Source organism: Thermothelomyces heterothallicus, assembly GCF_042370625.1.
Source record: "Thermothelomyces heterothallicus CBS 202.75 unplaced genomic scaffold P884_scaffold_5, whole genome shotgun sequence".
NCBI classification, from domain to species: domain Eukaryota; kingdom Fungi; phylum Ascomycota; class Sordariomycetes; order Sordariales; family Chaetomiaceae; genus Thermothelomyces; species Thermothelomyces heterothallicus.
In genome coordinates, this window is record NW_027192566.1 from 585,987 (window position 1) to 612,082 (window position 26,096).

General features: G+C 54.3%; 8 protein-coding genes and 1 non-coding gene across 9 annotated transcripts; 6 read left to right on the forward strand and 3 right to left on the reverse strand.

Annotated features, from left to right (window-relative positions):
- Positions 1–531: 531 nt before the first annotated feature.
- Positions 532–3,332, reverse strand: P884DRAFT_238894 (inheritance of peroxisomes protein 1-domain-containing protein). The gene is made up of 2 exons (XM_069440111.1): positions 2,726–3,332; positions 532–2,659 (listed from the first exon to the last, which is right to left on the reverse strand). Exons 1-2 carry the CDS (start codon positions 2,976–2,978, stop codon positions 894–896), a joined length of 2,019 nt encoding a protein of 672 aa, XP_069299665.1. The 5' UTR covers positions 2,979–3,332; the 3' UTR covers positions 532–893.
- A 917-nt stretch (positions 3,333–4,249) lies between these two features.
- On the forward strand, positions 4,250–5,816 carry P884DRAFT_275825 (uncharacterized protein; the record flags this gene model as incomplete). The annotated part of the gene is made up of 5 exons (XM_069442883.1): positions 4,250–4,364; positions 4,442–4,548; positions 4,608–4,780; positions 4,855–5,512; positions 5,589–5,816. The coding sequence occupies 5 exons, from the start codon at positions 4,250–4,252 to the stop codon at positions 5,814–5,816; spliced, it is 1,281 nt and encodes a 426-aa protein (XP_069299666.1).
- A 692-nt stretch (positions 5,817–6,508) lies between these two features.
- On the forward strand, positions 6,509–9,046 carry P884DRAFT_320369 (uncharacterized protein). Its single transcript, XM_069445375.1, has 10 exons — positions 6,509–6,793; positions 6,929–6,986; positions 7,054–7,252; positions 7,319–7,354; positions 7,462–7,574; positions 7,714–7,751; positions 7,805–7,833; positions 7,910–8,062; positions 8,096–8,158; positions 8,365–9,046. Exons 1-10 carry the CDS (start codon positions 6,730–6,732, stop codon positions 8,704–8,706), a joined length of 1,095 nt encoding a protein of 364 aa, XP_069299667.1. The 5' UTR covers positions 6,509–6,729; the 3' UTR covers positions 8,707–9,046.
- Positions 8,718–10,361, reverse strand: P884DRAFT_219312 (uncharacterized protein). The gene is made up of 4 exons (XM_069439405.1): positions 9,674–10,361; positions 9,588–9,623; positions 9,303–9,532; positions 8,718–9,250 (listed from the first exon to the last, which is right to left on the reverse strand). The coding sequence occupies exons 1-4, from the start codon at positions 10,029–10,031 to the stop codon at positions 8,918–8,920; spliced, it is 957 nt and encodes a 318-aa protein (XP_069299668.1). The 5' UTR covers positions 10,032–10,361; the 3' UTR covers positions 8,718–8,917.
- A 705-nt stretch (positions 10,362–11,066) lies between these two features.
- P884DRAFT_194462 (uncharacterized protein) lies at positions 11,067–14,600 on the forward strand (the record flags this gene model as incomplete). Its single annotated transcript, XM_069437834.1, has 5 exons — positions 11,067–11,461; positions 11,525–11,627; positions 11,689–12,529; positions 12,583–13,142; positions 13,422–14,600. 5 exons carry the CDS (start codon positions 11,067–11,069, stop codon positions 14,598–14,600), a joined length of 3,078 nt encoding a protein of 1,025 aa, XP_069299669.1.
- A 764-nt stretch (positions 14,601–15,364) lies between these two features.
- Positions 15,365–15,435, forward strand: P884DRAFT_t40. The gene has a single exon. It is a non-coding gene; the product is annotated as a tRNA-Gly (tRNA).
- Positions 15,436–16,502: 1,067 nt separating this feature from the next.
- P884DRAFT_275829 (uncharacterized protein) lies at positions 16,503–18,722 on the forward strand (the record flags this gene model as incomplete). The annotated part of the gene is made up of 1 exon (XM_069442884.1): positions 16,503–18,722. One exon carries the CDS (start codon positions 16,503–16,505, stop codon positions 18,720–18,722), a length of 2,220 nt encoding a protein of 739 aa, XP_069299670.1.
- Positions 18,723–20,382: 1,660 nt separating this feature from the next.
- P884DRAFT_328042 (mitochondrial carrier domain-containing protein) lies at positions 20,383–21,900 on the reverse strand. The gene is made up of 3 exons (XM_069445570.1): positions 21,277–21,900; positions 20,812–21,210; positions 20,383–20,760 (listed from the first exon to the last, which is right to left on the reverse strand). The coding sequence occupies exons 1-3, from the start codon at positions 21,699–21,701 to the stop codon at positions 20,640–20,642; spliced, it is 945 nt and encodes a 314-aa protein (XP_069299671.1). The 5' UTR covers positions 21,702–21,900; the 3' UTR covers positions 20,383–20,639.
- Positions 21,901–23,321: 1,421 nt separating this feature from the next.
- Positions 23,322–26,017, forward strand: P884DRAFT_219324 (P-loop containing nucleoside triphosphate hydrolase protein). Its single transcript, XM_069439406.1, has 2 exons — positions 23,322–23,396; positions 23,446–26,017. Coding segments are annotated over exons 1-2 (2,415 nt in total). The 5' UTR covers positions 23,322–23,394; the 3' UTR covers positions 25,859–26,017.
- The last annotated feature ends 79 nt before the right edge of the window (positions 26,018–26,096 follow it).

The following is a 26,096-nucleotide window of genomic DNA, read 5'->3' on the forward strand; positions in this document are numbered from 1 at the left end:
GAGCCTGTCTCTCTCAACCAAGCATGACATCCGATAGTTGGGAGTTATCGGTAGTGCTGTTCAGGCTGAGGATGACAACACACGCACCCAGGTGCGGGGCAAGTTTATTCAGGTGGACAATCGGGAAACATCTCTAGATTCATGGTATCATGGGTATCTCTGCTGGGTATACCGAGGATCCATGCGGACAGAATCGCAAAGTGGCACTATCTAAAAAGACCACCGTATGTCGCGCAAGGGAAAAGAATACTGCCAGGCTGACACACTATGTTAATCCAATACGAGGGATTAATGCCGCTCCGGATGAGGCCGTCGCGAGGGAGAAGCTGTCTATCATAGTTGTTGTAAACCGTAGCGTAAGACTCAACTGCTTGATGCTTATAACCGCGGCGCTGGTCCTCGATGTCAATGTTTAGATCTCATCAAGCCAGCCAGAGAGGACGCCTTGATAGACAGGTCTCTTAGGTAGGCATTTGAGTGTTGTCCACGGTAATCCCCCCCCCCCCCCCCCGGGGGCCCATCTAAACGTCACGCAAATTTTGTCCATTACCTTGTAGTTTGTGTCACATACATGTGTACTCCATTCCATACCGCGCCCAACATGCCTCGGCCAATAACCGGAAAAGGAGGTTTCATGCGTCTCCCCATCTCTCATGTCCCCCCGTAGATACATACATACATGAATACCAGTACTTCGAACACCAGTAATTATCATACAGTCATGAAATACAACTCGCTCTCCTTCCGCCAGCCGTGAGAGACATTACTCATAAGAAACCAGCTATCAACGCGAACGCCGATGTCCCGATTAGGATGAGAACGCGTCTGCCAAAGTCCTGGCGGGAAAAGCAGATGGTGCGGCCGAGAAGCGCCTGACCAAGGGGCGCAGAGTATTAGACAGCGTCCTCTTTCGCAGCTTTGTCTTCCCCTGGTTCTCTGCTCTTCACTGCCTCGGCCGCGGAATCGTCCGCCACGGCACTACGCCCTTCCTCGTTCTCCTTCCGGGGGGACACTGACGTCCCCCTGAGCGAGCGTGGCACATCTAATGGCCCGATTCCCTCCTCCTCCTCCTCATCGTCACTATCTGGAAAAGTACCCGCCATCTTCAACCTCCTTCCCGTGGTAGGGCGCGTATTCCTACGATCCCTTAGCCAGAAATCGTCCCGTTCAAGCCTGCCATACCCCATATATCCCTCGTCATCGCTCCAATCCCAAGCCACACTGACACGCTCACCGCCCTCGCCCATGCCAAACACGAGGCCCCTCCACTCGCCGGCCGTTATTCGAGCGGCGACGTCAAGCATCAAGCTGATGAGATGCGATGGTGGAGACATGAGTATTTCGCATGTCTTATGGAGCACCGTCATCGGCAGGCTGCGGACTACCGCTAGCGCGCCTTGCGTTGATGTGGTTCCGGTTGTGCTGGCTCGGTTCGGACGTGCTGTTGTGTTGTATGCCATTGTTGTGGGAGAAGATTGTCGCCGGTGCTTTGTGGTAGGTCCGTTGCCGTGTGGTGACAAGGGCGAGAGGCTGCGGCGGGAGGGAGAGCAAGAGCGGTCAGAAGAGGCTGAGGAGGCTGCAGTTGGTTCGCGGCGCATTTGGGACTCGGAGTGGAGGGAGGTCGGTGTTGAGCTGGGCAAGATGGTTTCGGGTTCTTTTATGATTGGTATCACTGTTGACTGGGCGGTGGCCGCCGGCTCTTGCGGATGGCAGGCTGGGGTACTGCACTTGGATACATTAAGCGAATCGGTGGTGTTGGCGTTCCAAGGCTGGGAAGGCCTGGAACCTATACTGCGACTGGGCACGGTATGGTTGGTATTGGCTGTTTCTGCCGAGTCTTGCATGTGCAGAGCTTGAGCTGAGTTCCGCGGTGACCCGGGGGTCGACGAAGGGGGAGATGGAGGAAGGGGGGTTGGCAGCCATGACTCCCGACCTCGGATCGACTCCAGAGACTCGGATGGCGGTGTAAACCTAGGCGCTTCAATCCGCTTGTCTGCCGAAGACAACGGGCTTAACTTTGGCAGAGGAGAAGTAGCGGAGGGGATGCGCGGTGGAAGGACAGCTGAAACGTCCGCAGGTTTCTCGTGGCCAGAGTTCACGCTTGATGAGTTGTCATTAGTCTGTCCATGAGTGCCGAATGTGTCACGATAGGCTGGCGCTACTTCACCAGCGGGCGGCTCTGGGTTCTTGGTATGTTCATTGAGCACCCTCCGAGTGCCCAGCGCCGCCCTCAGGTCACCCATGCAAAAGGAGCCTCTCGGCGTCCCCTCATGGAGGCGGGCGATTTCAACGGGAGTAACTGGCGTCAAGGGTAATGATGCGCTGGACCTCCTCGCAGGAGTCCAAGGTCGCTTTTCCACCGGCGTTCGCGGGCGCTCTGGGAGCTCGACGGTAAAGGGTCGTTTGAACGGGCATTCTGTCTTTTCAAATTGCAAAATGGAGTCGAAAACCTCTCGAAGACGTTGGGCCCCGCGCACATCTTCTTGCTCCTTTACGGGAACCTCTATACGCCAGTACTGAGGCCTCCGGATCTGCAAGACAAACTTGCTGGATTCTTCGTCGACGCACCATACCTGGCTCTTCGGGAGGATCGGTTGAAGAGCGGCACCGCAGCTGAGGAAGGCTACTGATCCGGGGGCACGATATATACTGAAGGGACCTATGGTGGGCAAAGGTTAGAAGCCAGGCTCGCTCTCAATCCGCACGCAGGATAGTCAACACGCACCAACCGCAATCGTTCGTTCGAGCTGGGACGACCACGGGAGCGATCCCGGTTCGATGTCCGACCCTCCTACTGTCCGCTGACAATTGAAGAGGAAGCTAGTTCCTGCAGTAAAGGAGACGATCTTAACATTTGGATGGTAATAGAGAGTGTCGACCAAACCCCCTGCGGGCTGCGGGGCAGAGGGGGGCAGCGGAGAGGTAAAGACGCGACGGGGGGCTGCGAATCCCGAGCTTTTTGGTCTGGCGGACTCCATGTCGGAGGGGTTATTGTAAGTCTACTCTAGAGGTCGAAGCATTTCTGATGGGCAGGGAGCGATCGTGGGAGGAAAAGGCGATAACGAGGCGGCATAGAGGGGCGGCGAGTGGACAAATGTCGCCGCAAGACTGCGGTTTGACGGACCCTCGGGCCGGTGTCTTGGCCGTTCGTCTGAGCGTCGCAAGATGCGCGGGCGGATCGGCAGGTTTGCAGAACATCCAGATTGGCGCAAACCAATCTGAAGTCTCGAGGGGCAGGAGTACCAGCAGGCAGCTGTGAGAGCGCCAGGGAACAGCGAGCGGACTGAGATGCGAAAGATGGAATGAGAAGCTGAAGCTGGGTCCTTCCAAGTCGAAATCCTCGCTCCTTAGCTGCACGACGCGCATCCTCCTTCCTTAGGGTGCGAGAGCCCCACTCTGATCTGCAAACGCTCCCGGCATTTTCATCCCAATTGGCGCAAGCCTTCCCTGCTCTCCGTCCAGAATCAAGTTCAAATACAAGTCTCGTTAAGATTATGTCTCGTTTGCTGCCGCATCCGTATGCACATATACGATAAAGAAACCATATGTTGAACGCGTATGAAGACCACACTACACTAGCGTGATACGGAGCACTCACTGTAATGCATGACATTGCGTATGCGAGGCGAGAGCGGGATGTCGACATTGCAGAACATTCAAGACAGTGTTCCTACGATACCAAACTGATCCCAAGAGCGATGCCAGTTGCATTATGCTGAAATTCAATGTGAAACGGAAATCAGACATCGGAAAACAGAACATGTAAATTCCCAGCAAAGGTAGGTCATCATATCGACAAATATGTCTACAGTGTAGTATCCCGTATTTAGGGCGTAGTGTATGTAGGTACCTAAGTTCGGAATAGTGTATTTATGTAATGTATGTAACCACCGTACTGTACGAGTGGATATGCAGGCATGTCAATTGACATCATCCGACGTTCTACCTGACACGGGTCAGGACCCGGCACAACCTCCTGCCATTTCGAAGTTCAAGCGCCCGTGTTCCTGACTTGATTCCACGAACTGCCGGTGAGGGAAGGAGCGTGGAACTGAGGAGCGCTGAGGAGCACTGAATACTTTATGTGGAGCTGAGATGGAAAGTCCCATCGATTGCCCGTTGACTCTATCACCGATTGTTTTTGCCCAACGCACGGCCTCCATCACGAAATTACCCCAAGTAACACGGAGCTTAGTATCAGTGACCTTCAACACTCTTCGCTTCTCCACGGCTCTAAAACGGCAGCACAATGTCGGCTCCTCAGCGACTGCACCTTGACAGAGACAAGTTGAAACAGCATTTTGATATATCGCATTTTGACATCAATGCCATCCTCCGGGGCATGCAGCTGACGCTGGTCGGCGGTACGAGCCCAAGCTGTTGCCCTTTTGTTGTGTCGAGCGTGATGGGTTTTGTCCGACCCGCTGCTAACGCAATCCAGCTTTTCGAGCACTCCAAAACCCGGACCTGTTCACTTCGAAACATTACAAGCAGGCCATCAAAGCTGTCATTCTGGGCTATGTCATCCGCCTGCTAATTGCTTTGCCGGTCCATCGCCTAGCTTGTTCTCTTCTGCGCCGACATCTCACTGACTCGATGGCTCGTAGATCTCCGGCATCAAGCTCCTCATATGGCTTCTATCCTTCGCCTTCCCCCTCGACCGGGTGTCATGGGATGACTCGGTTGTCAGCGGGCTTAGCTTCATCGAAGAGCATGTCCTCCAAGCCCCGCTCTTCTTCATGAGTCTCATGCGCTACATCAGTCCCACTCTCGACGACCTGTACGTCCGTTGCTGCCGGCCCATGTTCATAACCCCATTCGCAACTAGTCTCGAGGCTAAACGGATTTGCCCAGATTCATGGCCTCCCTTCTCTGGGTCGACTTGACCTACGTGCAGAAGCACCGGCCCGACGTGGACAGCTCTGAGCTAAGCAAGATGTACATGCTACCCCCGCCGCTGGAAGATAGACAACAGCAAAGACTCCAGCTGAAAAGGCTGCCCCTGAGCAAGGACTTGTCGGACCCTGTCAAGCTGCGCGCCATGTACTACCCGCCGCTCAAGTTGTACCATGCCCATGATGTGCGCGACCATAGGGTCCGCACCGCCGATTCCCTCGCGCGCTTCCTGCGCCGCTTTGCGCGCAAGGCCGCCCTCTCACTCGCGCTCTACGCAGCGTCGTTCGTGCCGTACGGGGGCCGCCTCGTGCTCCCCGCTGCGAGCTTCTGGACGTTCAAGAGAGCGGTGGGGCTGGGTCCCGCGAGCGTCATCTTTGGGACCGGTGTGCTGCTGCCGAGGCGGTATTTGGTAGTTTTCCTGCAAAGTTATTATGCTTCGCGAAGTCTCGTTCACGATCTGTTGGAACCCTATTTTAAGAGAATTGTGTTTACGGCGGAGGAGAAGCGCAAGTGGTTCCGGAGTCGGGAGGGGCTGTTGTTTGGATTTGGTATCGGCTTCTATCTGCTGTTAAAGGTGCCTTTGATAGGGGTACTGATCTACGGTATTGCCGAGGCGGTAGGTTCTCTCACTTTTACCTCAGGATGTTCTATTCTGCTGTTGATGGGATAGGCGACTGACATGTGTTTGACAGAGCACTGCGTACCTCATCACCAAGGTGACTGACCCCCCGCCGCCACCATCTCACAGCCAGGGGTTCGCCCAAACCCAGCTCGAGTGGAGGAATAAGCAAAAGTTTCTTAGCCTGTCGCTGAGCAATCTGGATGCGCTTCACGACCAGCCGTCGGCGGATGAGAAGATGGATCGGTATCCTGCTGCTAGCAGCCGGTCAAATGCCGAACCGAAGGAAGATGCCGACTAGGACAAAACGGTTACGCATGGTCCGTGAGGATTCGGGGGAATCGACAGCTCACTTGGAACGTCTGATTCTGAAAAGCGATTGCATTGAACAAGAAGATAGCGAGCTAGAAACAGCGGAGTCCGACTCCCGGAACTTCGACGTGTAGCACTCCGCAGCTTCCACTCGATAAGCCAACCGTGCACTGGCGTATATCAGACACAGTCCTCTTACAACAAGGTACAAGGCCACGCTTATCCAGTCTCTCGCAGTGGTTCGCCGCGAACACGGAAGAAAAGATCAACAACTGTATGTACTGTTTGTGCTGTCTGTTATCTGCAGAGGGACCATGTATCTCATGCTCCTTATCTGTTCGTCGGAGATGCAGTCTTGGGATGCACGCAATCCATAACTCCAACCTGTCTCTCCTTATAAATCAACCCACTGGTTATTGTGGAGTACCTAACCAAGGAATGTTCGATGATTGCAACTGAAGACTCCCCAAACGTTCTTACACGAGGCGTTTTGCGCAAGGGTATTCCAATAACTAACGAGAAGTTGGACTCTGGAGCCTGGACCCCCTGCTTAGTTGCATTGATGTATCTCCGACTCGACACAGCAACAGAACCTGTATCCGTAGGGCTTTCGAGATGGGATTACGTCTCCTGCCGACAGATTGGGCGGCCTAAATCGTGCATGCACTTCGAGTTGCTCATGGCCGACCGGGGATGTGGGGTAGGTACTTGATTCGGTTGATAGCTGAGGACTTGTGATATTGCTGATGGGAGGTTGATATGGGGGCCGTATAAGAAGTGGATGGCTTCCAAAGTTGGTTTGGGTTTGCCTGGCTCTGCTCTGGAGAGCGTTCGATTCTAAGATCGTGTCTTTGACTGTACTGTACATACAAGTAGCGTAATTTGACTCAGTTTGTAACACAATGGGCAATACTGGAATCCGAACGTTTGCAAAGTCGATTTCGACAAACCTGCTGAGGAACAGCCGTATCTCCATGTAAGTGGTCTACTAGCAAGGACGAGCTGGAGACTGCGCTGACAAGCTCCCAGAACAGGCGGCACCCCGACAGTACGTCTCTTCACCTCGTCAGAACTCCCCACAGTGTCTAACCTCGTAGACAGTCCCATTTGCGGGCACCATCAAGGACGGCGAAACGGTGAAGATTGAGTCTTTCGACTGGTAGGCCCCTTCGAAAGCAAAGCACCTGGCATTCAAGACTTTAGAGCCGTTGACTGACAGATGCCAGGACTGGGGGGCAGATCAAGATCGATGACTCGGCCGACGATGTCAAGAATGTGGACCTCACCAAGGTTCGCTATCTCTCCGGCCCATTCGAAATCGAGGGATCCATGCCGGGCGATCTGCTCCTGGTTGAGATCATGGATGTTCAGCCATTTCAGGACCGGCCGTGGGGATTCACAGTGATCTTTGATAGGCACAATGCGGTAGGGGGCCGTCAAACACCAGATCTCACCCGAAGAGCTACTCTCAGGTGCTAACTGCAAGTACAGGGCGGTTTCTTAGATAAGACATCTCCTTCGGCGTATGTTTGTCCCTTCTCGAAGCCCTCCCGGCGCCACCCCCCCCCCCCCCCCCCCCCCCAAAAAAAAAAAAAAAAATACAACCAGCTCGCGGTGCTTACATCCCTCCCAAGTTCGCAGGGCTTGTCCACCCTGGCATTCTCGGGTGTGCACCATCGGCCAAGTGGAACGCCCGCGAAGCTGCTTTGATCGCGGCGAACAGATTGGACCGTGACGTTGCCATGCCGTGAGTGTGCTCCCATCTCCCTCCTAAGTATACAATCCCGGTTAAATGGCTCCCCTGTTGTCTCTTCGCAGGCCGCGGCACCTGAGCGTTCACGCGGGCAGCGCCGACCCGAGCTTGACGGAAAAAAATCGGTCGCGAGGGGGGCGAGAACAATCCCCGGCCGTCCAGAGCACGGAGGCGAGCTCATGGAGACCCTCGTGCGAGGTTTACTTGCATCTGACTATCTCCAGGGAACTGCGGTATCAAAAACCTCTCCCGTGTACGCCTCCCTTCCTCCCTCCCTGATTCTTCCCCTCTAGCCCTTACCCGGTCGCCCGACACTTACTCTTGCCTAGGGCTCAAAAGCCTACCTACCAGTCCACGTGCCCGGGGCCAAATTCTCGGTCGGCGACTTACACCTTTCACAGGGCGACGGCGAGATTTCCTTTTGTGGCGCCATCGAGATGGCCGGCATTATCACCATGAAGTGCAGCGTCATCAAGAACGGCGTCGGCAATCTGGGACTGAAGGGCTTCATCTAGATACCTGGCCCAGTAGAGCCGCAGTGTGCGCCGGTTCAGTATCTTTACTCTGAGGGTTTCTCGGTCGACGAGAGTGGGCGTCAGAGTATGTGCTCCTCCCCCTCCCCCTTTTCTCTTTTTTCCCTCTTCCTCTTGTTTTTTTATTACCAAAGGCATCTTCGCCTCTTCTTCTTCTTCTTGTGGCCAACCCCATTTTTGTGACAATGGAGGTGGACAGGCCTTGCTAACCTGGGCTGTACACACACACACACTCACACACGCACATTCAGATTACATATGCCACGGTCGCATACTGGCAGACCAAGCTGCGCTGCATTGAATATCTGCGGCGATTCGGATACTCTGACTACCAGATCTACCACCTACTGTCGTGTGCGCCGGTCCAGGGCCATGTGGCCGGCATCGTGGACATTCATAATGCGTGCACCACGCTTGGGTTGCCGATGGACATCTTTGACTTTAATATCTCGCCGTCGTCCACGGTTGGGAAGCTGGATATGGGCCCTTGTGCATTCGAGTCGGGGAGGACAGAAGGGCTGGTGCGGCTGGAGGATGCGGGGACGAAGAGCGAGATCAGGTTTGGCGATGGATTGACGTATAAGCAAGGGTGAAACATGGAGTGGGTGGTTGTTTGTATTGGAAGTTGGAAAGCCGCCGATTGCCGGCTTGTATTATGGATATCCGAATTCGCCGTGACGGCTCTATCTAGGACGTACCCTCAAGACTGCTTCTATTCTCGGATACTCAGAGAACATGTGAGAATGTGCGAATGATCGCTGTTTCATGTGTAGTTGATGCTTCACACGAAGCCCGGGCACGAGCTCAGTCGGTAATCTGCAGCTCCCCGAACTGTCTATGTCCCGTCTCCCTTTCGTGCTTGGCCGCTTCCCGTGTGCCCTGTCCAATCCAGTGGCACAGCTCACACTTGATGACAAAGTCAGTTGTGTCGGTGTAGTAGTGCAAGCTTTGAAGCCTCTGGGCTAGCTGGCGTGCCTTGTCCAGAACTTCCTCATCATCGGTCGACCACCGCGTCACATCCACCTCGACAGGGTAGCTTAGATCCATGCAAAACGCTACCCTGTCGTAGTGTATGCCCGAGTAGAGGATGATAACGCGGTTAGGCTTGTTCTCACCAAAACGGTCCACGCGAAGCGACTAGCGGCGTTAGCTGAAGAACCAGAGACTTGAGGAGGGGAGAGCGGCATACTTTGACGTCGATTGAGCTGATCTCGATATTGTATATGTCTGAGAGAATAGAGAGCTCGATGGCTCCACCCCAGGTGTCCATTTGGCGCATCCTACTCGTATAAACGAGGGGTTCTTCCCCGAGAATGGCCTTGTTGTACTCATTGGGATGGTTCAGGATGTAATCGGCTACCTGGTCTCGGAGGGTCTTGGATGGGTTCTCTAGGCCGATGGCACCCCCGAAAGCGGTAACTGCGGGAGGTGTCAGTTCAAAGAAAGTAGCTTCCCCGCACACACGGGCACCTACACATGCAGCTGTTGTCATCCGGCATGACGCGGAGCACTAGAGGTTCTGTCAGCCACGAACATGGCCGCCGTGAGTGTGGGTCTTACCAATGTATCCCCCTCTTTCAGGCCATTCCAGTGATGTCTCATCAGGCTCTATCCCCTTTGGGGTGAAAGGCTTTGGTTTGGGTTCGGCGGACGCGGGTTGCAAGGCAGGGGCGGGTGGCGTGGTGTCCACAGGAGCGACAACTATCGTCTCACCCCTGAGCTTCAGTTCCCTGATGCTTGTGCTTTGTAACGAGGGACTGATGTCGAGGCTCTTCAACGGGTAACCATATTTTAGGGAGAAGTTGTCAAGTCCTGTCCTCTCTTTGACGAGTTCAACAAGCTCCTTCAACGTGGCATCGTCGTCAATTTGAGCCCGCGACTGCCCATTCGGCGCACGGAGGCTGATCTGGATCAACATGTTGCACGACCACTATCTCGGCAATTTTGCAAGGATGCGAGAGGCTGGTCAAGGGAGACAATGGCGAAGGGTAGGGTCTGAATCAAGGTTCAGCAACCTCGACCGAGAAACTGAGAGTTCAAGCTGATATATACCTAAGAGATGGTGCAAGTGCAGAACTGGAATTCGGAAGAAGAGAATATCAGTCATCAACCTTGTCTTGTAAAAGCCGCCGCCAAACATTAGATGGTATCAATAAAAGGTATGGCAAACCCACCTCTGCCCCAATCCCGATACGTTTGTGACTTGCGAAAAAAAATGAGGCGAAGCAGCAAACCCCCGGTAATCCAGAGAACGTCTTAGATATCGGTTTCTAGCTTGGTGAAAGCTACGCTGCGGGGCCGAGGTTGCTGATGGTTGGGGTCGTTGGGCAGGAGTTGCCCAAACTGGACAGCTTAGCTTGAACTGATGGAGAAGCCGACGTCACCGGGTATGCGTTAAGGGTTGACTTCTTGACCTTGGAAAGTGCAACTGAACCGCTCCGTTCCAGTTGCCAATCTGATCAACTAGACGGAAAGAAGCATTGATATTGCAAAGGTGCAAGAGCTGAGGTTTTATCATCAGAAACGAAGGATTTGCTGCTTCGGTGGTCTAACAGCTAGGCATTCGAGGAATGAAATGCCGTCTGAAGCCTTGGTATGTCAGGCAGGTATTTGAATCCACGACCCAGAGCCGAGCTCTCTATCCTGGTCACCCTCTAACATCCTTGCCTCCCGTCTTCCGCAAGTGCCCCTCCGCTTCCATGACTCTGTGGACCCTGAGAGTAAGTGCACGGGCCAACATCGTACCTGGATCGGCAATCAAAGGCGCTAAGCATCTATCGAGGCTTCAGCGCGTACCTGATAGCAGCATGGTTCCGCTCCAATCGCACTCAACATTCGCTGCGTGCGCCTCGCTTGCTGTGGAGATTTCCAAGGCGCAACTGACTCGCTCGGTCGGCTGAGGTACCCCCTCATCGCGTTTAAGAGCCCCGGAAACCCTGCTTCCTCTGCCGCGATGCCCACCTTGCGTGAACGGCCAAATCGCGGCGAGACCTCGCCTGCCAAGAAGGCGTCTCAGAATTCCCCGACCGCGACGCGATCGACTCCCCGAAAACGACGGAGCAGCATGGCCAACGACGCGATCGAGGTGCGCGAATCCATCGAGGCAAAGGGCGACGTCGACGAGGATGTTGAGATGGAGGACGCCGATAGCCCTGCCCGCAGGGAGGATGACGAGATGGTCGTGAATGGCAATGGTGACCAGGATGCAGACGCCGATGCAGACGCCGACGGAGAGCCCGATGACATGGACGAACAAGCACGGCAGGAAGAGGAATTGCGCAACCTGCTGCAGCTCATCAGAGATACGTCCGAGTATCTGTGCCGCTACACAATCAAGGTCGACGGGGAGTAAGTCTCGATTTCCCGTTAACATCCCTATGCGATGCGACGGGATGCTGATTGGCTGTTCAGGGACCACGAGATCGCCTCCGGGTTTCAACGACTCGTTAACAAGCGCAGCCTCCCCGACTACTTTGAAGTGATCAAGGAGCCAATGGCTTTCAGCACCATCAGGGTGAGTTTCAGGCGTGGAATTTGCCCCAACAACTGCCAGACTGACCAAAAATGTCGTGCAGGCGAAACTTGGCAAGAAGGCGTATACCAAGTTTAGCGAATTTGTTCACGATGTCACCCGCATATGCCACAATGCACAGGTCTATAATCGGCCTTCGGCCCCTATCTTCTCTGATGCCGGGCGCCTCTTGCAGGTTTTCAAAGAGAAGCTTGCCGAAATGGTAAAAGAGGGCGTGATCACTGCAGAGGAAGCTGTGATTCCGGATCTAGGGCCGCTGCCTGAGTTTGAGGACTCGCCGCCGCCAGAAGATGACGAGGAAGAGGCCGACGAGGATGATGAGGAAGAGGAAGATGAGGATGAAGATGAGGATTCCGATGACGAAGGCGGCCGTCGTCGATCGGGCGGGCGTCGCCGACAATCGGGCGCGAGGAAAGGCGGAGATGATGGCGATGACGCTCAGAAAAAGCGTGGCAGACCGCCCAAGGTTTTCACACCCCTCGAGGCCCGTATCCAGGCGATCTTGAAGGGGTTGCGTCGCTTCAGGAACGAAAATGGCCAGCTGCGCATCCTCCATTTCGAAAGGCTCCCAGATAAGGCCGAGCTTCCGGAGTACTACGCCGCAATCCGCAATCCCATTGCCCTCGACACTATCAAGAAGAAACATAAACGAAAGAAGTATCAGTCCGTGGATCATGCACTTCAAGACCTCGAGCTCATGTTCGAGAATGCCAAACAATTCAACGAGGAGGGTAGTGAGGTATACCGGGACGCGGTCGAGCTAGCCAAGCAAGCACGTATTCTCGCCGAAGAGGAAAAGGCTAAACCAGATGAAGATTTCCGGGACGAGGACGGGAGGCTGCCTCTGGCCGGCATCGAGTACCGAGGGGAGATATGGCGCGTTGGTGAGTACACAAGCCTGATTATCGCCTGGGCGAACCAAATTGACCTTGTGCAGGCGACTGGGTCCATATTCGAAATCCCAATGATCTGTCAAAGCCCATTGTCGCGCAAATATTCCAGACTTGGTCAGATGCCAATGGCCAAAAATGGGTAAATGCCTGCTGGTATTACCGCCCCGAGCAGACAGTCCATCGGTTCGACAAGCATTTCTTCGAGAATGAGGTCGTCAAGACAGGCCAGTACCGTGACCACCGCATCGAAGACGTCGAGGACCGCTGCTTTGTGATGTTCATCACCCGCTATCCGAGGGGCCGTCCGCGTGGGTTGCCGCCAGACAAGTCAGTCTATGTCTGTAAGGCACGGTACAACGAGGAGAAGTTCAAGTTCAACGATATCAAGACTTGGACAAGCTGCCTGCCGGATGAGGTCCGCGACAAGGATTATGAAATGGACCTGTTCGATGTGCCGCGGACAATGCGGAAGGTGCCCAGTCCGATCAAGCATTTGCTGCAGGCCGATGCCAAAGAGACCGACGACCTTCCCAAGCCGACCTGGAGGAGCCCGAACGCACCACCCTTGATTGGAGCAGTACATCGACGCCCCCGGGAGCCGAATGTGAGTTTACGTTTTCCTTATTCCTTGCGGCTCAGTAGAGTCTAGCCCCGCAGATTTCGCGGCTCAGACGGTTCAAGCCGCACATGCCGCCTCAGCGGTGCGTGCCATCTGGCATTTACCCTCCTCCCACTTGCACTGTCTGAGATTTGGACCCTTGCCTCCCCGCACTTTCTTCAATTCTCGTTTTTCCTATTTCGCCCCTGATTGCGCAGCATAATATTATCCCACTGCGCCTGCAGTTATTTCTCAGGAAGGAGATAAGCTGACCGTATTGAAAAGGAATCGCCTCCTCCGGAACCTAATCCGCCACCCGTAGCGGTCGCACCTGTGCCGCTTGCAGCCGCACCAACCCAGATCCCAATCAAAGCCAATGTTGGTATGGCAGGAACTCCAACCTACCACCATCCCGCCGCGACCGCGCCTCCGCCAACTCCGCCGCCAGCTCATTTCCAGATGCAGCACTTCCAGCCGCGACCTGTTCCGCAACCCGCTCCTCACCAGGCACCCGTCCATCTCCAGCAGCAACCGCAGATGACGATGCACGTGCCGCAACATCCTGGGATGGCACAAATGCAGCCAAGCCCCCATTACCCACCCCAGGCGTACCCACCGCAGTATGGAGTGCAGCCCCAGATGGCTCCACAGCAAGTGCAGTACCAGACACCAGCCCACATCGCGCCGGCTTTCGACCAGCATCATCGACCGGTGCATCCTGCACCGCAAGCAATGACACCCTCCCGCCAACCCCCGGCTTCGCCCGCGCCCAGCATGACCCCTCACACACACGCTAACACCGGTCACGTCTACAACGTCCCGCGCGCACCGGAGGTATACACGCTTGCCGATCCGGTTGACGCCGCCATTCCCGCCGACGTCCGTGAGCAGTTCCAGCGCGACGAGCAAGGGCGCGTCCTCTTTTTCACCGCTCCGCCGCTCAATCGCCCTGCCAATGGCGTCGCAGAGCAGTATGCTGGCCTTGGCCACAGCGTCCGCCACTTGGCATCCATTAGCGAGCTTCGTGCCGAGCGCGCGCGGAAGCGCAAGGAGCGCGATGAAGCTCTCGCTCGCGAGCAGGAGGCTAACAAGAAGCTCGCCGCGTCCCGCGAGCGCCAGGCTCAGCGTCGCCAAGAGGATGAGCGGAAGAGCCAGGCTGACGCCCTCGAGAAGTTCCTGGTCGCCTGGGCCGCTGAGATTGATCGCGGTACCAAGACCATCCACGAAGCGCTTGGCGATACCGAGAACTGGAACTGCATCAAGCATGAGGTTAAGGAGGCTCATAAGAATATGACCATGGAAGAACGCCGGATTAAGAGCCTGCAGTGGTATGTCAACTGGGCCAAGGAGAATGGCGGGATGACTGAGTTCCTGGAAAAGCAGTTCGACGATCTGATTCATCGAAGGGGCTGGAAGGAGGAATGGAAGAAGGAGGCGGAGGAGCGTCGTGAGAGGCTGAGATGAACGCGCTCTACGCTTGCATTCTTCCAGATCTCTTCAGGCGCCTCTCCCTTGTTTTTTCTTCTCGATCTCTTCTCCATTGATATCATGCGGCGTGAGAACGCCTGTATTTGGGTTCACTCTGAACGGATACTGCTGGGTCTGGGGCAGGCACGACTACCTGCGGCGTTAATGTTGTTGGTTCAGTGCTTTCTTGGTGTTAGGCATGGAAGACGTAAAGACTTTCGGAAATCAGGACTTAGGACAGGGACATATACCCCATCTACATGACGTGTCTCTGGGTAGAGCGGAGCAGACTGATTGCCAACCGGATTCTCGGGCCGTTGCAGTCGAATTCAAGTGTCTGAGGCGGGAATCAGTATTAGATGTCGTACCTGTAGAAACGAGCGCGGTGTGACTCAGAAATGAGCAGCTTGCTGCCAGTGGCGTCTCCGGCGTGTTTGGCGAACTAGGCGAGCAGGATCAAGCAAGGCAGTTTTCATTTATTCAGCGGCAGTTCTTGTAAAACCGCTCTCCCAAACCCATCGAAGTATTTTTGCAAGACGTCTCCTGACCATAGTCGTTGCGCATACTCATACTTCATTTTTTTAACACCAAACATCGAGATGACCGTTCTCGTGGTCCTACTCTGTTCGAGAATTTCAAAATGAACGCCTACACACTTGCCCCGCTGATATCTAACCCTGCGGTCAAGACCGCACAACAGGGAGCCGGGGATATCTTTGGAGACATTCGAACTGGAACGCAACTGTTGTCGAGTTATAACCGCGTCAGTGGTTTAGTGGTAAAATCCATCGTTGCCATCGATGGGCCCCGCGTTCGATTCGCGGCTGACGCATTCTCCAGTGAGGGGTTGTGTATCCCCTGGTAAAACTTTTTTAATATTATTTTCTATATTTATGAGCCACCGACAAGGCACTTTCGTGGGGGTCTTTTGATCAGTTTGGAGGTGGTTGCGCTTAGGTGGCATTATGCACAGCCCAGGTGCTCATCAGGTCTGGTAATACTTCTTTCTCCAGGCTCTCTGGCCTCGTTTTCATCAGATGTTGAGAACTCGATAGTGCACGCGGGGTATTCATGTTGTTAGATGATTCTCATAGGCTCCGTGCTATGATCGAGTCGCCAGGCGGATTTTTATGTGAGATGAACAGCATGAGGTCACATGATGCTTTACTTTGGTAGGTGCATGGCATTTGTTGAACTGGTGCGTTGCAAACGTGGCGATTCAGCTGAGGCAACAGCGTTTCCGCCAAGAGCGGAGACGCTTAACTAAAGCTGATAAGAGGAAGAGTTGCAGTGGCTCTGCGGCTCTGCGGGCATCCCCAGCATTGGGCAGCCAGTCACACCGGGAAGCCCCACTTTGGCCAAGTCATCAACCTCCCTTGGATTCGCTTCGCTCTCGACTGCTTCCCAACCCCAAATTCCCTGAGTTCCTGCCCACCAACGTGAGGAAAACTCCGAACCCTGCGCCCTGCGACAGCTTATTTGCAAAATAAATTCGAGTTTCAAGAATTGAACATGCTTTTGCGCGAGCCAAAATCCCGAACCCGCGCCTCGCGAACCTGAACCCTCTGTTTCCTCTCTTTCCATCGGGCTGCCCAATCGCCGAGTTCATCGATACATTTGCCGACTGGGCAAACCCATCCTTTTCCCCCGATCACAACAACACTCTCTTCGCTTTATCCCGGCTTCTTGTTTTCGTCAAATCTACTTTCATATCGACTGCGAGTAAACGTTGTCAATTCCTGGTTCTCACATCTCAGGCTCTGATCTGCAGCACTCTTCGATCACTCGGGCGATCCAGTGTTGCATTCTGGCGATCTCACCCAACATTGTCGCAGTCTGAGAAATACGTGCATGATTCCCGGCACCTTACGTCCAACCTCAACCGATGAGAGAAACGAGATGGCATCAACTACCTATTTTGGCCGTGCCGAGCGCGACGGCCGTCATCTTGGTGCGGATTTCGATCTTCTTGCCAAATGGGCTCGTGCCTGCTCTCTCGACCATCCGATTCACTCGTACTACCTAACGCAGCTCTCCAACAAGGATCGGGCGCAACTGTTCACCGGCCCTGCCAAAGAATTTCATCTGAAGCAGGGCCCGGACAACACGGTTAAACTCGAGACACTTCAAGACGAAGTGAATCGTCTTGACCCTGAAGTCATCGATATGATTCGATCAACCAACTACCGGCGATCAGAAGCACGCCTCCTTGAATTATTAAACGAGATTGAGGACGCACAACCCAAGGCGGACAGCGCGGCAGCTCTGGTTCTCTCGAAAGCGCTTTCGCGGGGAGTGGATCCCTTGACTGCCGAGAAAGCTGCAAATCAACTGTCCGACAAGATTCTGGACTACGCGGGTCACAAAGTCAAAGCTCGCTGGAAAGCTGCAAGGGACGAACGGCTGATGGGCTTCAACGACCAGACTCCGGGCTCGCCCAAGCAGGTCAACCCCACGCCCAAGAACGGTTCTTTCAACAACGCGGTAGATGAATCAAACACCAGCGACACGGGTGATTCGAGTATTGGTAAACGCTCGACCAGAAGGAAGCGAGTGAAGGGCGTGGCCCTCAACACCTCTTTTCGCCGATTCGTCAATCCCACTTTGGCAGATCATCTGTTAAGCAAGCCGGCTGCTAATAATGCTGATGGAAACACCGCGTTCAATAATCACCCTAGCGACGCTGGAGATGACCACAACACTCCTCAGCAGAAAATTGCTGCCGAGTTTATATCACCCAACAGCTCCCTCCCGGATTATGGTAGTGAAACATCTGCCGATTCCGCTCATTGGAATAGTCCCCTTTGTTCTGCTGGCGAGAGCCCATCCTCGCCGGACATTGATTCTGAGACTGCTTTTTTCGAAGAAGCAGATGGTGGTGTCACGCTTCTTCCCACTAGCCTTGTCGAAGAGCTTGGTTTCAAGGATGAATCCGGTGTTGCGACTCCGATCCCTGCGTCACGTTTCAATCGCCGCCGCAATGGATCCTCGAGCGGCCACCTTGGCGCTGGCCTGGATCAAGCTTTCATTGCTGTTCCAACCAGTTTTAATGGTTTGCCGGCCTCTAACACTTCTGTCAATGCGTCCAACCTTTCGGCTGCAGTCGGTCCGTTGAGCGCACACACCGCTCAGGTTATCGACACTGCTGTCCGACACAACATCAAGGTCGAAGCTTCGTCTTGTCCGTTTTCGCCAAACTCCAAGATCAAAGACAAGTACCCGCTGGCCAAAGAACAGCCTTGGATGGGTTTTAGGTGCTACGAAGTTAATATCAATCTGGGCAATAACCAGCTGGTTCCCAAGTACTGGACCACCAAACGTGGGAAGGAGCGCTACCTTCGCCATAAGATTGGCGACCTGAAGCTAGACGACGCCAAGCTGCGCTCCGATCGCATTTTGGGCACTGTCGCTCGTAACCCCGTACACATTTTCATCGATCTTTCCAACATCATCATCGGTTTCTACGACAGCATGAAGGAGAGCCGCGGTCTCCCCATCAACAAGCGAGTCATGGCCCCGGCATTCTCGTTCAAGAATTTTGACACGATCCTCACCCGCGACCGAAATGTTGCCAAGAGGATCGTGGCAGGTTCTTTGACCAACTCGTACAACAAGCGTTGGCCTGGATACATGATTCAGGCTCAAGAGCTGAAGTACGAGATGAATATCCTCGAGCGCGTTCCCAAGCCTGCTTCTTCGCCTGTGCGCAAGCGCAAACCGAAGGCTGGACCCCGTGACGCGGATGCTCCTACGTCTGGACATGACACTTCAGGCGAGGAGTGTTTTTTCGGGCCAATGAAACATGGTGAGCAGGGTGTTGACGAGCTCCTTCACCTAAAGATACTCCAGAGCGCCATGGATACTCCCAGCCCTGCGACCATGGTTCTCGCTACTGGCGATGCTGCCTCAGCGCAGTACTCTGATGGTTTCAAGAAGAACATCGAGCGGGTGCTTGCGCTCGGCTGGAACATTGAACTGTACGGCTGGAGCCGCAACATCTCGTCAGCTTGGCGTGAACCTGATTTTGCCGAGAAATGGGAACACCAGTTCAAGATCATTGAGCTCGACGAGTTCTGCGAGGAGCTTTTTGACATGACCATCGAGTCATTGGAGCAGTAAGCTCCCTCCTTTGCGGTTGTCGCAGCGACAGATCTGGAGCTGCTATCCGGCTTGCTTCTCTCTCTCATGGGGAATGTTTTGACGAGCCATCATGGCATCGATTTCATTCGATGCCAGCTTCTGATTCCAGATGGTCTGCAGCAGCTGTCTGGGGGTTCATCTTCTCCCTATTCTCCATTGGCATGTGATGCCAGCCGACCGACAAGAGTCACTTGATTACGTTTCGGTTTCATGCACTTCTGTTCGCTTATCCGACTTGATGTCCACATCCTTTCAACATATCCAGCGCCAACACAACAGCAACTCTGGCTCTCACCACCAAACTCGCTTGCTCCAAAGTCTCGATCAATGTGTTCTAACAATCTTGAAGCGCACTTCGATCGATGTTCACCCTTGCTCTCGACCATCAGTTTCGGATCATTTCTGGGGCAGCAATGAGCCCCTCGGCGCACCTGGCTGCTCTAATTCTCCCGATCATCCACGCCCTGCCTCTTCTCAGGCGATGCGAGATGCGACGTCAATCCAACAACACCGGCAACCCTTTGCTGTCCTCTATCTCACAAAATATACAAGAACCAGCTCAAGACACCATACGGAAGAAGAAAGATATTTAATGACCCTTATGACGACGACGGTTGACGACGATGAATACCGGGCCAAACCAGACCGGCGCAGCAGGCGTGGCTCTCAGGTTGGTCATGGCAAACGAATTACAGGACAGGTTTCTTTGGACTTGAGACCTCATTGCGGGATTTAGGCAGGACACTCTCGACGGTTTGATGACGACTTTTTCTATTCCCCGATTTTCAGATTTCCTCCGCTCTGTGTTCCTTAGACACGGTTGGAACAGGCTAGACGGGAGGGGACACTGGACATTTGTTGGCGGTGAACGACATCGGCCAGGCACACATGCATACAGCTGGGCATTTGCATCGGATGGTGGGCACGGCATTTGGCGTGATGGTTGGGAGATACCCCTTTGTTTTTTTTGTTTTTTTCCGGTTCTCTTCCCTTTTCCTCGTTACGCATTTGGGTGGAATGGGTTTGGGCATGATGCTGTGTGATGGCTGGGCTGATGATACTTTGTGCTATCTCGACCTTGGGTTGGCCCTCGCCTGTTCGGAGCAGGGAAGGGAAATACGCTGAGGTTGACATCACGAGTGGGTAGATATAGCGATGTCCTTCACATCCGATACTGCTTGACAGCATGGAATGGTACGGTTTTGGTAGGCAGAACCTAGGCGTTATGGGTTTTCGCATTAAGAGTTATCAGTTCTTTTCTTTCTGCTTCCTTTCTCTTCACTGAACAGCATGATGAACCATGCCAGCATGGGCACGATTTTGCGAATATTATGGATGTTGGCACTGGCTTGCTTGTTGATATGAGTGGGTTCAGTCCAGTTGCTTTGCTGGCTTGTGCTAGCTGGGCAGCCTGGGGCGTGTGTGGTTGGGGGGAGCTGGTCATCGTTTGTGTGCGAGTGGCGGTCCAAGAACAGCGTCGGGATGGTGAAACCCCCTTCCTTGACAGAGGCCCCGAATACGAGTGCACTGTCGCATGGTCCTAGAGGGACATAACTAGCGTACAGACATGGGATTATTGTGCTCGGACAAACTTAGGTACCTGGATGGAATATATATATCGGTTTGGTGACTACATCCTGGTGCTGTTATGGTGTATCCGGCTCTCCCGGATTATGGTGTTTTAAGAACCGACCTTTTTTTTATTTCAAAATGATTGCAGGCTGGAAACCCATCACCGGGTATCGCCAGCCCCGTTTTGTGTTCTTTTCCCTATTTATGATGTACTCATGATCCTGAGTGTCTCCAATCACCTCATTGGCCAGCCAACCCGGGTATATATCTGACCGTCTATCTTGTGTCATCCGCCATCATCAATAGAGAAGCTCAACCCTGCGTCTAATCAGCAACAGCCCGTAAGTCGTCCTTGACCCCTTGCTTTTCCCTCCCCTGCCCAAGCTCGATCATGATCCACTCATACACCGCCCATTGCACGGCGTTTACAATAAACGCTCTGATGCTGCAAACAGTCAGCCCCCGAAATAACGTGCGCACCCCTCCCTCCCGGTACGCCTCTTTCGCAACCTGCCACGCTCCCAGCGTCTTCGTTCCTGCAACGCTGGCCCGCTCTCCCCCGCCAAGCAGTGGCGCTCTGTCGCTTGACAAGCCACTTTGGTCCAGAGGCAATTGCTGCGCCTGCACCCTCGTCTTGACTACGTCGAGCGGAAAAATACTCGCCCAGGTGATAATGCCGGCGAGGCCGCCGCATAGGAGCACGCGCACGGCGTCGCTTCTGGCAGACCCTCCAGTGGTGTCCCCGCTTTCTAGCTCAAAGAGGCTAAGAGAAGGCGTCAAGCGCGAGCAGAGCTCATACCCCCAGAAGTAGAACCCATAGCCGATGCTGTCGCGGAGAGCGGTAACGGTGCCCCCAAAGTAGAGGCCTCGGAGGCCCGTGGTGCGGAGGATATGTCTGGTGATCGCGAGAGAGGATATCCCTGCCCCTGCCCCTGCCCCTGCCCCTGCCCTTCCCAGCGACGCGAGAGCCTGGGAGGAAGGGATCTGTAATTGGGCGCGGCACTTGACGAGCTCGGTCGGGGTGGAGACGACCCATGTGGCGAGCCCGCCGACGGCACCGGCCAGCCAGGTCGTCGCGAGGTTTGTGCCGCGTCCTTGACCGTCGCTGGTGGTTCCGGTCAGCTGGTTGAGGAATGCTTCCGTGCGGTTGTACGAGACAAAGAGGAGTGCGTTGAGGGCGCCGTAGCCGAGGACAGGGGCGGCGGTGCCGAGGAGAAAAGGGCGGACATAGCTGGAGGATGCCGGGGTCGGTGTCACCGGAGCGGCGGCGGACGGCGGGGTAGCGCTGAGGCCCGCTTGCAGGCGGACTTTGAGCACGTCGAGCGGGTTGCCGAGAATGATGCCCGCGGCGCCGGAGATGTAGCCGGCCCAGAAGTCGGCAGACATGCTTCGACGGAGCCCGGGCCGGCCGTGGGGACCTAGTTTGGAGGGTTGGCGGAGGGAATGGCCGATGGAGTTGCCGTAAGGACGAAATCGTTCGGTTCACGGGCCCCGGGTGTGAGTATACGCGGAGGGCCACACCGGGTTGCCCGTTTGGGGCCGAATTGAGACGGAATAGTGAAAATCCACGGAACAGAGAGGGACCTACTCAGAAAGGGGAACTTGGGAAAGGCGGTGATTTCTCCGGCTATGTAGGATTCGGAGAGCCTCCCGAGTATCTCACCTCGGATAGACTCGATTCTGGGGACCCCACTTCGTTATGGAGGGGTTGGCGGGGTCAGTACTTGGTATGGAGGCGATCTTGCCAAAAACGCGATTGCGGGACGTTCCTAATGTACGTACAGTACGACACCCATGTTGCAGGCATGTGAACGCGGGGATGCTCCATCGCCCATCCCTGCCTGCGGAGTAGTCGTCCTGAGAGCGTTCAGCAGGATCCAAAAGCTGATCGTTCTTCCTTACAGCTCGAGCAACTCCGAGCTTGCAACGGAAAGGAGAGGGAAAAACAGGGGAAAAAAATTCTTTTTCTTTTTCTTTTCTTTTTTTTTGGAGGATAGTGCCAGTAGTTGAAGAGCGACCGGATTGCTTGCAGCGTTTGTTGATTCAGCCTTGATTGCGGATACGAACAATTTGCAGTAAATCGACTTTTCGCGGCAAGAAATTTATCAACAATATAAACGGCAAGCCAACTTTATGTTGATGTTGATTTGTCTCCCCTAAAATTCGTCAAGTAAGGAAAAAGAGTCGAGTCCTGGCTGAATATCAATCTAAACCGGTAATAGAGGTGTAGCTGGCTGTTTCTCTACGAGCGTTGTCTCTGTGTTCCGAAGAGACCTACAACATGTAGGTTGATGAGCTGTGGCTACGAACAAAGAGAACACAATAAGAGCATTGGCTTGGTGCGACACCAGTTTTGTCTGTAGACCCAGGTCGCGGACCTAGAACTGGCAACAACCAACTTGTTCATCGGTTTTGCGTACCTAATCTCAGGCCATATTCATTAGTGGAATGCCAGTACGTTACCGAGTCACGATACACAGGAGAGTTCTCAACTGACTGTCGTTTGAGCTCTCAATAACCTGACATAAGAACCAGGTTCACGATAGTGGAGTTCTGATTTGCGGCCATGCTTCCTCTTGCTGAGAAACGTCCGGAAAAGGCAGTCGACTAATTCCAGGCTTAAAGCGGTGGTCATATTCACCATTCAATGGTTTCTCTCATTGTCACCGATTAGCGTCCTGAAGTTGCTAGAGTTCCTCAAATGGAACATTCCACGCTGTCTACAATAGTAGACGGAGAACTTCGCAAACTTTTGTTCCTAGCTTTGAAGATCACACCTTCCTGGCTTGAGCAAGTTCAATGATGTTGACGACCCAATCCGGCAATTCAGCCACATGTGGAAAGCGGGTCTCTGGTCCGACTCGCAGCAGCGGTCTTGGCATCAGCGGTCATCTGACAACGTGGAAACAGCGCGTTTTCTGCCTAGCCCGACGCGTCGTCAAATCAACACAGCCCGCTCCTTCCCATTGCCTCGTTGTCAGAAGTGTCTGCCACAACTTGCCCCCAATTCTCAGACTTCGTGTCATTGTGGGAGGTGACTATCAAGAACTGAGCAGCGGGTCGACACTTGCGCCTCACCATGTATGCTTTTGATGTCCGACAATTGATACGTTTGGCTGACGATGTCTAGGACGGTCTCAACAACAGCCACGCCCGCTGCAAATAAGGAGAACCTCGTACCCCGTAGCCGCTTTCCAACTCCGCAATCTCTAGACCGCCTACACAAACCGTTTAAGTGCCCCGCTCACGCTACTCGCACCGTTACAACAGACCGTCCGGCTCGAAAACGGAGAAAGGTTGATTACAGAGGCGCCGACGGAGAGGAAGACGGTGACAGGCCATACACCAATGCCGACCGACTTGCCCTGGCAAGTCGAGACGTGAATAGGTTTCCCGTCTTTCAACCAAAAGACAAGGAGCTGGTGTTTCGCAAGGCCTTTTCCGTTCCCTTCGTCAACAAGGAGGCTGCTGGATACAATCCGAATCGGCCGCCACCAACCCTAGGACTGAGACAGGGCGCAGCCTTCATTGCGAAGCCGTTGCACGACCCATGTGGCGAGTTTGCTATTGTGCTATATGACCCAACGATTGACGACAAGCCCAAGAAGGCGCCCGAAGCCGAGGAGGAACGAAAGGATGCAGAACCGCCATCGAAATTAGACGCTCCGCTTATGCACAAGAGCCTTGCCGAGATCCTGGGAATAAAAAAAAGAGTTCAGGGCGAGCATCCACGGGTCCCGGTTGTCATCGACCCCAAGCTGGCTAAGGTGCTCCGCCCACACCAGATTGAGGGCGTCAAATTCATGTACAGATGTGTGACGGGCATGATCGACGAAAAGGCGCACGGATGCATTATGGCCGACGAGATGGGTCTTGGCAAGACCCTGCAGTGCATCACTCTGCTTTGGACCCTGTTGAAACAATCACCCGAAGCCGGGAAGCCCACAATCCAGAAGGCTATCGTGGCATGCCCCTCGAGTTTAGTGCGGAACTGGGCAAACGAACTGACAAAGTGGCTGGGCGCTGATGCTATTACGCCTTTTGCTATTGACGGCAAGGCATCCAAGGAAGAGTTGACTCGGCAGCTCCGCCAATGGGCAATCTCCACTGGTCGTTCAATCACCCGCCCGGTCATTATTGTCTCCTACGAGACCCTCCGCCTCAATGTCGAGGAGCTCAGGAACACTCCAATAGGCTTGATGCTTTGCGACGAGGGGCATCGTCTCAAAAACGGAGACAGCCAAACGTTCAATGCGTTGAACAGTCTGAACGTTTCTCGTCGCGTCATCCTGTCTGGTACCCCGATACAAAACGACCTGTCAGAGTACTTCGCCCTCATCAACTTTGCGAACCCTGACCTTTTGGGGACCCGCTTGGAGTTCCGCAAGCGCTTTGAGCTTCCCATTCTCCGTGGGCGCGATGCTGATGCCTCTGAGGCCGAGCGGCAACGCGGTGATGAGTGCCTTGCTGAGCTGCTCGGCATCGTCAACAAGTTCATCATCCGTCGCACAAACGACATCCTGTCCAAGTACCTCCCGGTCAAGTACGAGCATGTCGTGTTCTGCAAATTAGCCCCCTTCCAGCTGGCTCTCTACAACTACTTTATCACCTCCCCCGACATTCAGGCTTTGCTTAGAGGCAAAGGCTCTCAGCCGCTCAAGGCCATCGGCATTTTGAAGAAGCTTTGCAACCATCCCGATCTGTTGGACCTGGCTGCCGACCTTCCAGGTTGCGAGCAATTCTGGCCGGAGGACTACGTCCCAAAGGAAGCTCGCGGTCGCGATCGCGACATCAGGCCGTGGTACTCGGGCAAAATGCAGGTGCTTGACCGTATGCTCGCCCGCATCCGTGCCGACACAAACGACAAGATTGTGCTCATTAGCAACTATACTCAGACCCTCGACCTTTTCGAGCGCCTCTGCCGCTCCCGCGGCTATGGTTGCTTGCGTCTTGACGGCCACATGAACGTCAACAAGCGCCAGAAGCTCGTCGACAAGTTCAACGACCCCAACGGTGACGAGTTTGTCTTCCTACTCTCATCCAAGGCAGGCGGGTGCGGCCTTAACCTGATTGGCGCCAACCGTCTCGTTCTCTTCGATCCGGACTGGAACCCGGCGGCCGACCAGCAAGCTCTGGCCCGTGTCTGGCGTGACGGCCAGAAAAAGGATTGTTTCGTCTACCGCTTCATCGCCACAGGCACGATCGAGGAAAAGATCTTCCAACGGCAGAGCCACAAGCAGAGTCTGAGCTCGTGCGTCGTTGACTCGGCCGAGGACGTGGAACGGCATTTCAGCTTGGATTCCCTGCGGGAATTGTTCCAGTTCAGGGGAGATACGAGGAGCGACACGCACGACACGTTCAAGTGTAAGCGCTGCCGGCCGGACGGGAAACAGCATATCAAGGCGCAGGCGATGCTGTATGGCGACACGAGCACGTGGAATCACTTTGTCAATGAGGGTTTGAAGGGCATTGAGGATCATTTGCTGAAGCAGGAGTGTGGTGGGGACGAGGTCAGTGCTGTGTTCCAGTACATTTCTCATTGATGATGAGCAAGCGATGTTGCAGCGCGTTGATGTCGGTTTGCTTAGGTTGGGGAAGTTGAATCCGTTGCTGCGGTCCTTGTCTTGGTCTGAATTGTTGCCCAAGAAGAATGTATTTTGCAATGCCGCTTGGAATGAGAGACGCCGAGATGATGAGACAACAAAATACAGCATGAGCACTCAGAACGGAACTCGCGCAATGCTCTCAATGTGACACTCTCAAAGCAAGATCCTGCTCTGC

Excerpts from the sequence above, each read along its gene's own strand:
- P884DRAFT_320369 (XM_069445375.1), top strand. The coding sequence starts at position 6,730 with ATGGGCAATACTGGAATCCGAACGTTTGCAAAGTCGATTTCGACAAAC. Across the intron at positions 6,987-7,053 it reads AAGATTGAGTCTTTCGACTG|GACTGGGGGGCAGATCAAGA; the intron begins GTAGGCCCCTTC and ends GACAGATGCCAG. Across the intron at positions 7,253-7,318 it reads TCTTTGATAGGCACAATGCG|GGCGGTTTCTTAGATAAGAC; the intron begins GTAGGGGGCCGT and ends CTGCAAGTACAG.
- P884DRAFT_238894 (XM_069440111.1), bottom strand. The coding sequence starts at position 2,978 with ATGGAGTCCGCCAGACCAAAAAGCTCGGGATTCGCAGCCCCCCGTCGC. Across the intron at positions 2,660-2,725 it reads CGAACGAACGATTGCGGTTG|GTCCCTTCAGTATATATCGT; the intron begins GTGCGTGTTGAC and ends TGCCCACCATAG.
- P884DRAFT_219312 (XM_069439405.1), bottom strand. The coding sequence starts at position 10,031 with ATGTTGATCCAGATCAGCCTCCGTGCGCCGAATGGGCAGTCGCGGGCT. Across the intron at positions 9,533-9,587 it reads GGATGACAACAGCTGCATGT|TTACCGCTTTCGGGGGTGCC; the intron begins GTAGGTGCCCGT and ends CACCTCCCGCAG. Across the intron at positions 9,251-9,302 it reads TCAGCTCAATCGACGTCAAA|TCGCTTCGCGTGGACCGTTT; the intron begins GTATGCCGCTCT and ends TAACGCCGCTAG.
- P884DRAFT_328042 (XM_069445570.1), bottom strand. The coding sequence starts at position 21,701 with ATGTCTGCCGACTTCTGGGCCGGCTACATCTCCGGCGCCGCGGGCATC. Across the intron at positions 21,211-21,276 it reads CCTTCCTCCCAGGCTCTCGC|ACATATCCTCCGCACCACGG; the intron begins GTCGCTGGGAAG and ends CGCGATCACCAG. Across the intron at positions 20,761-20,811 it reads TGGCAGGTTGCGAAAGAGGC|CATCAGAGCGTTTATTGTAA; the intron begins GTACCGGGAGGG and ends GACTGTTTGCAG.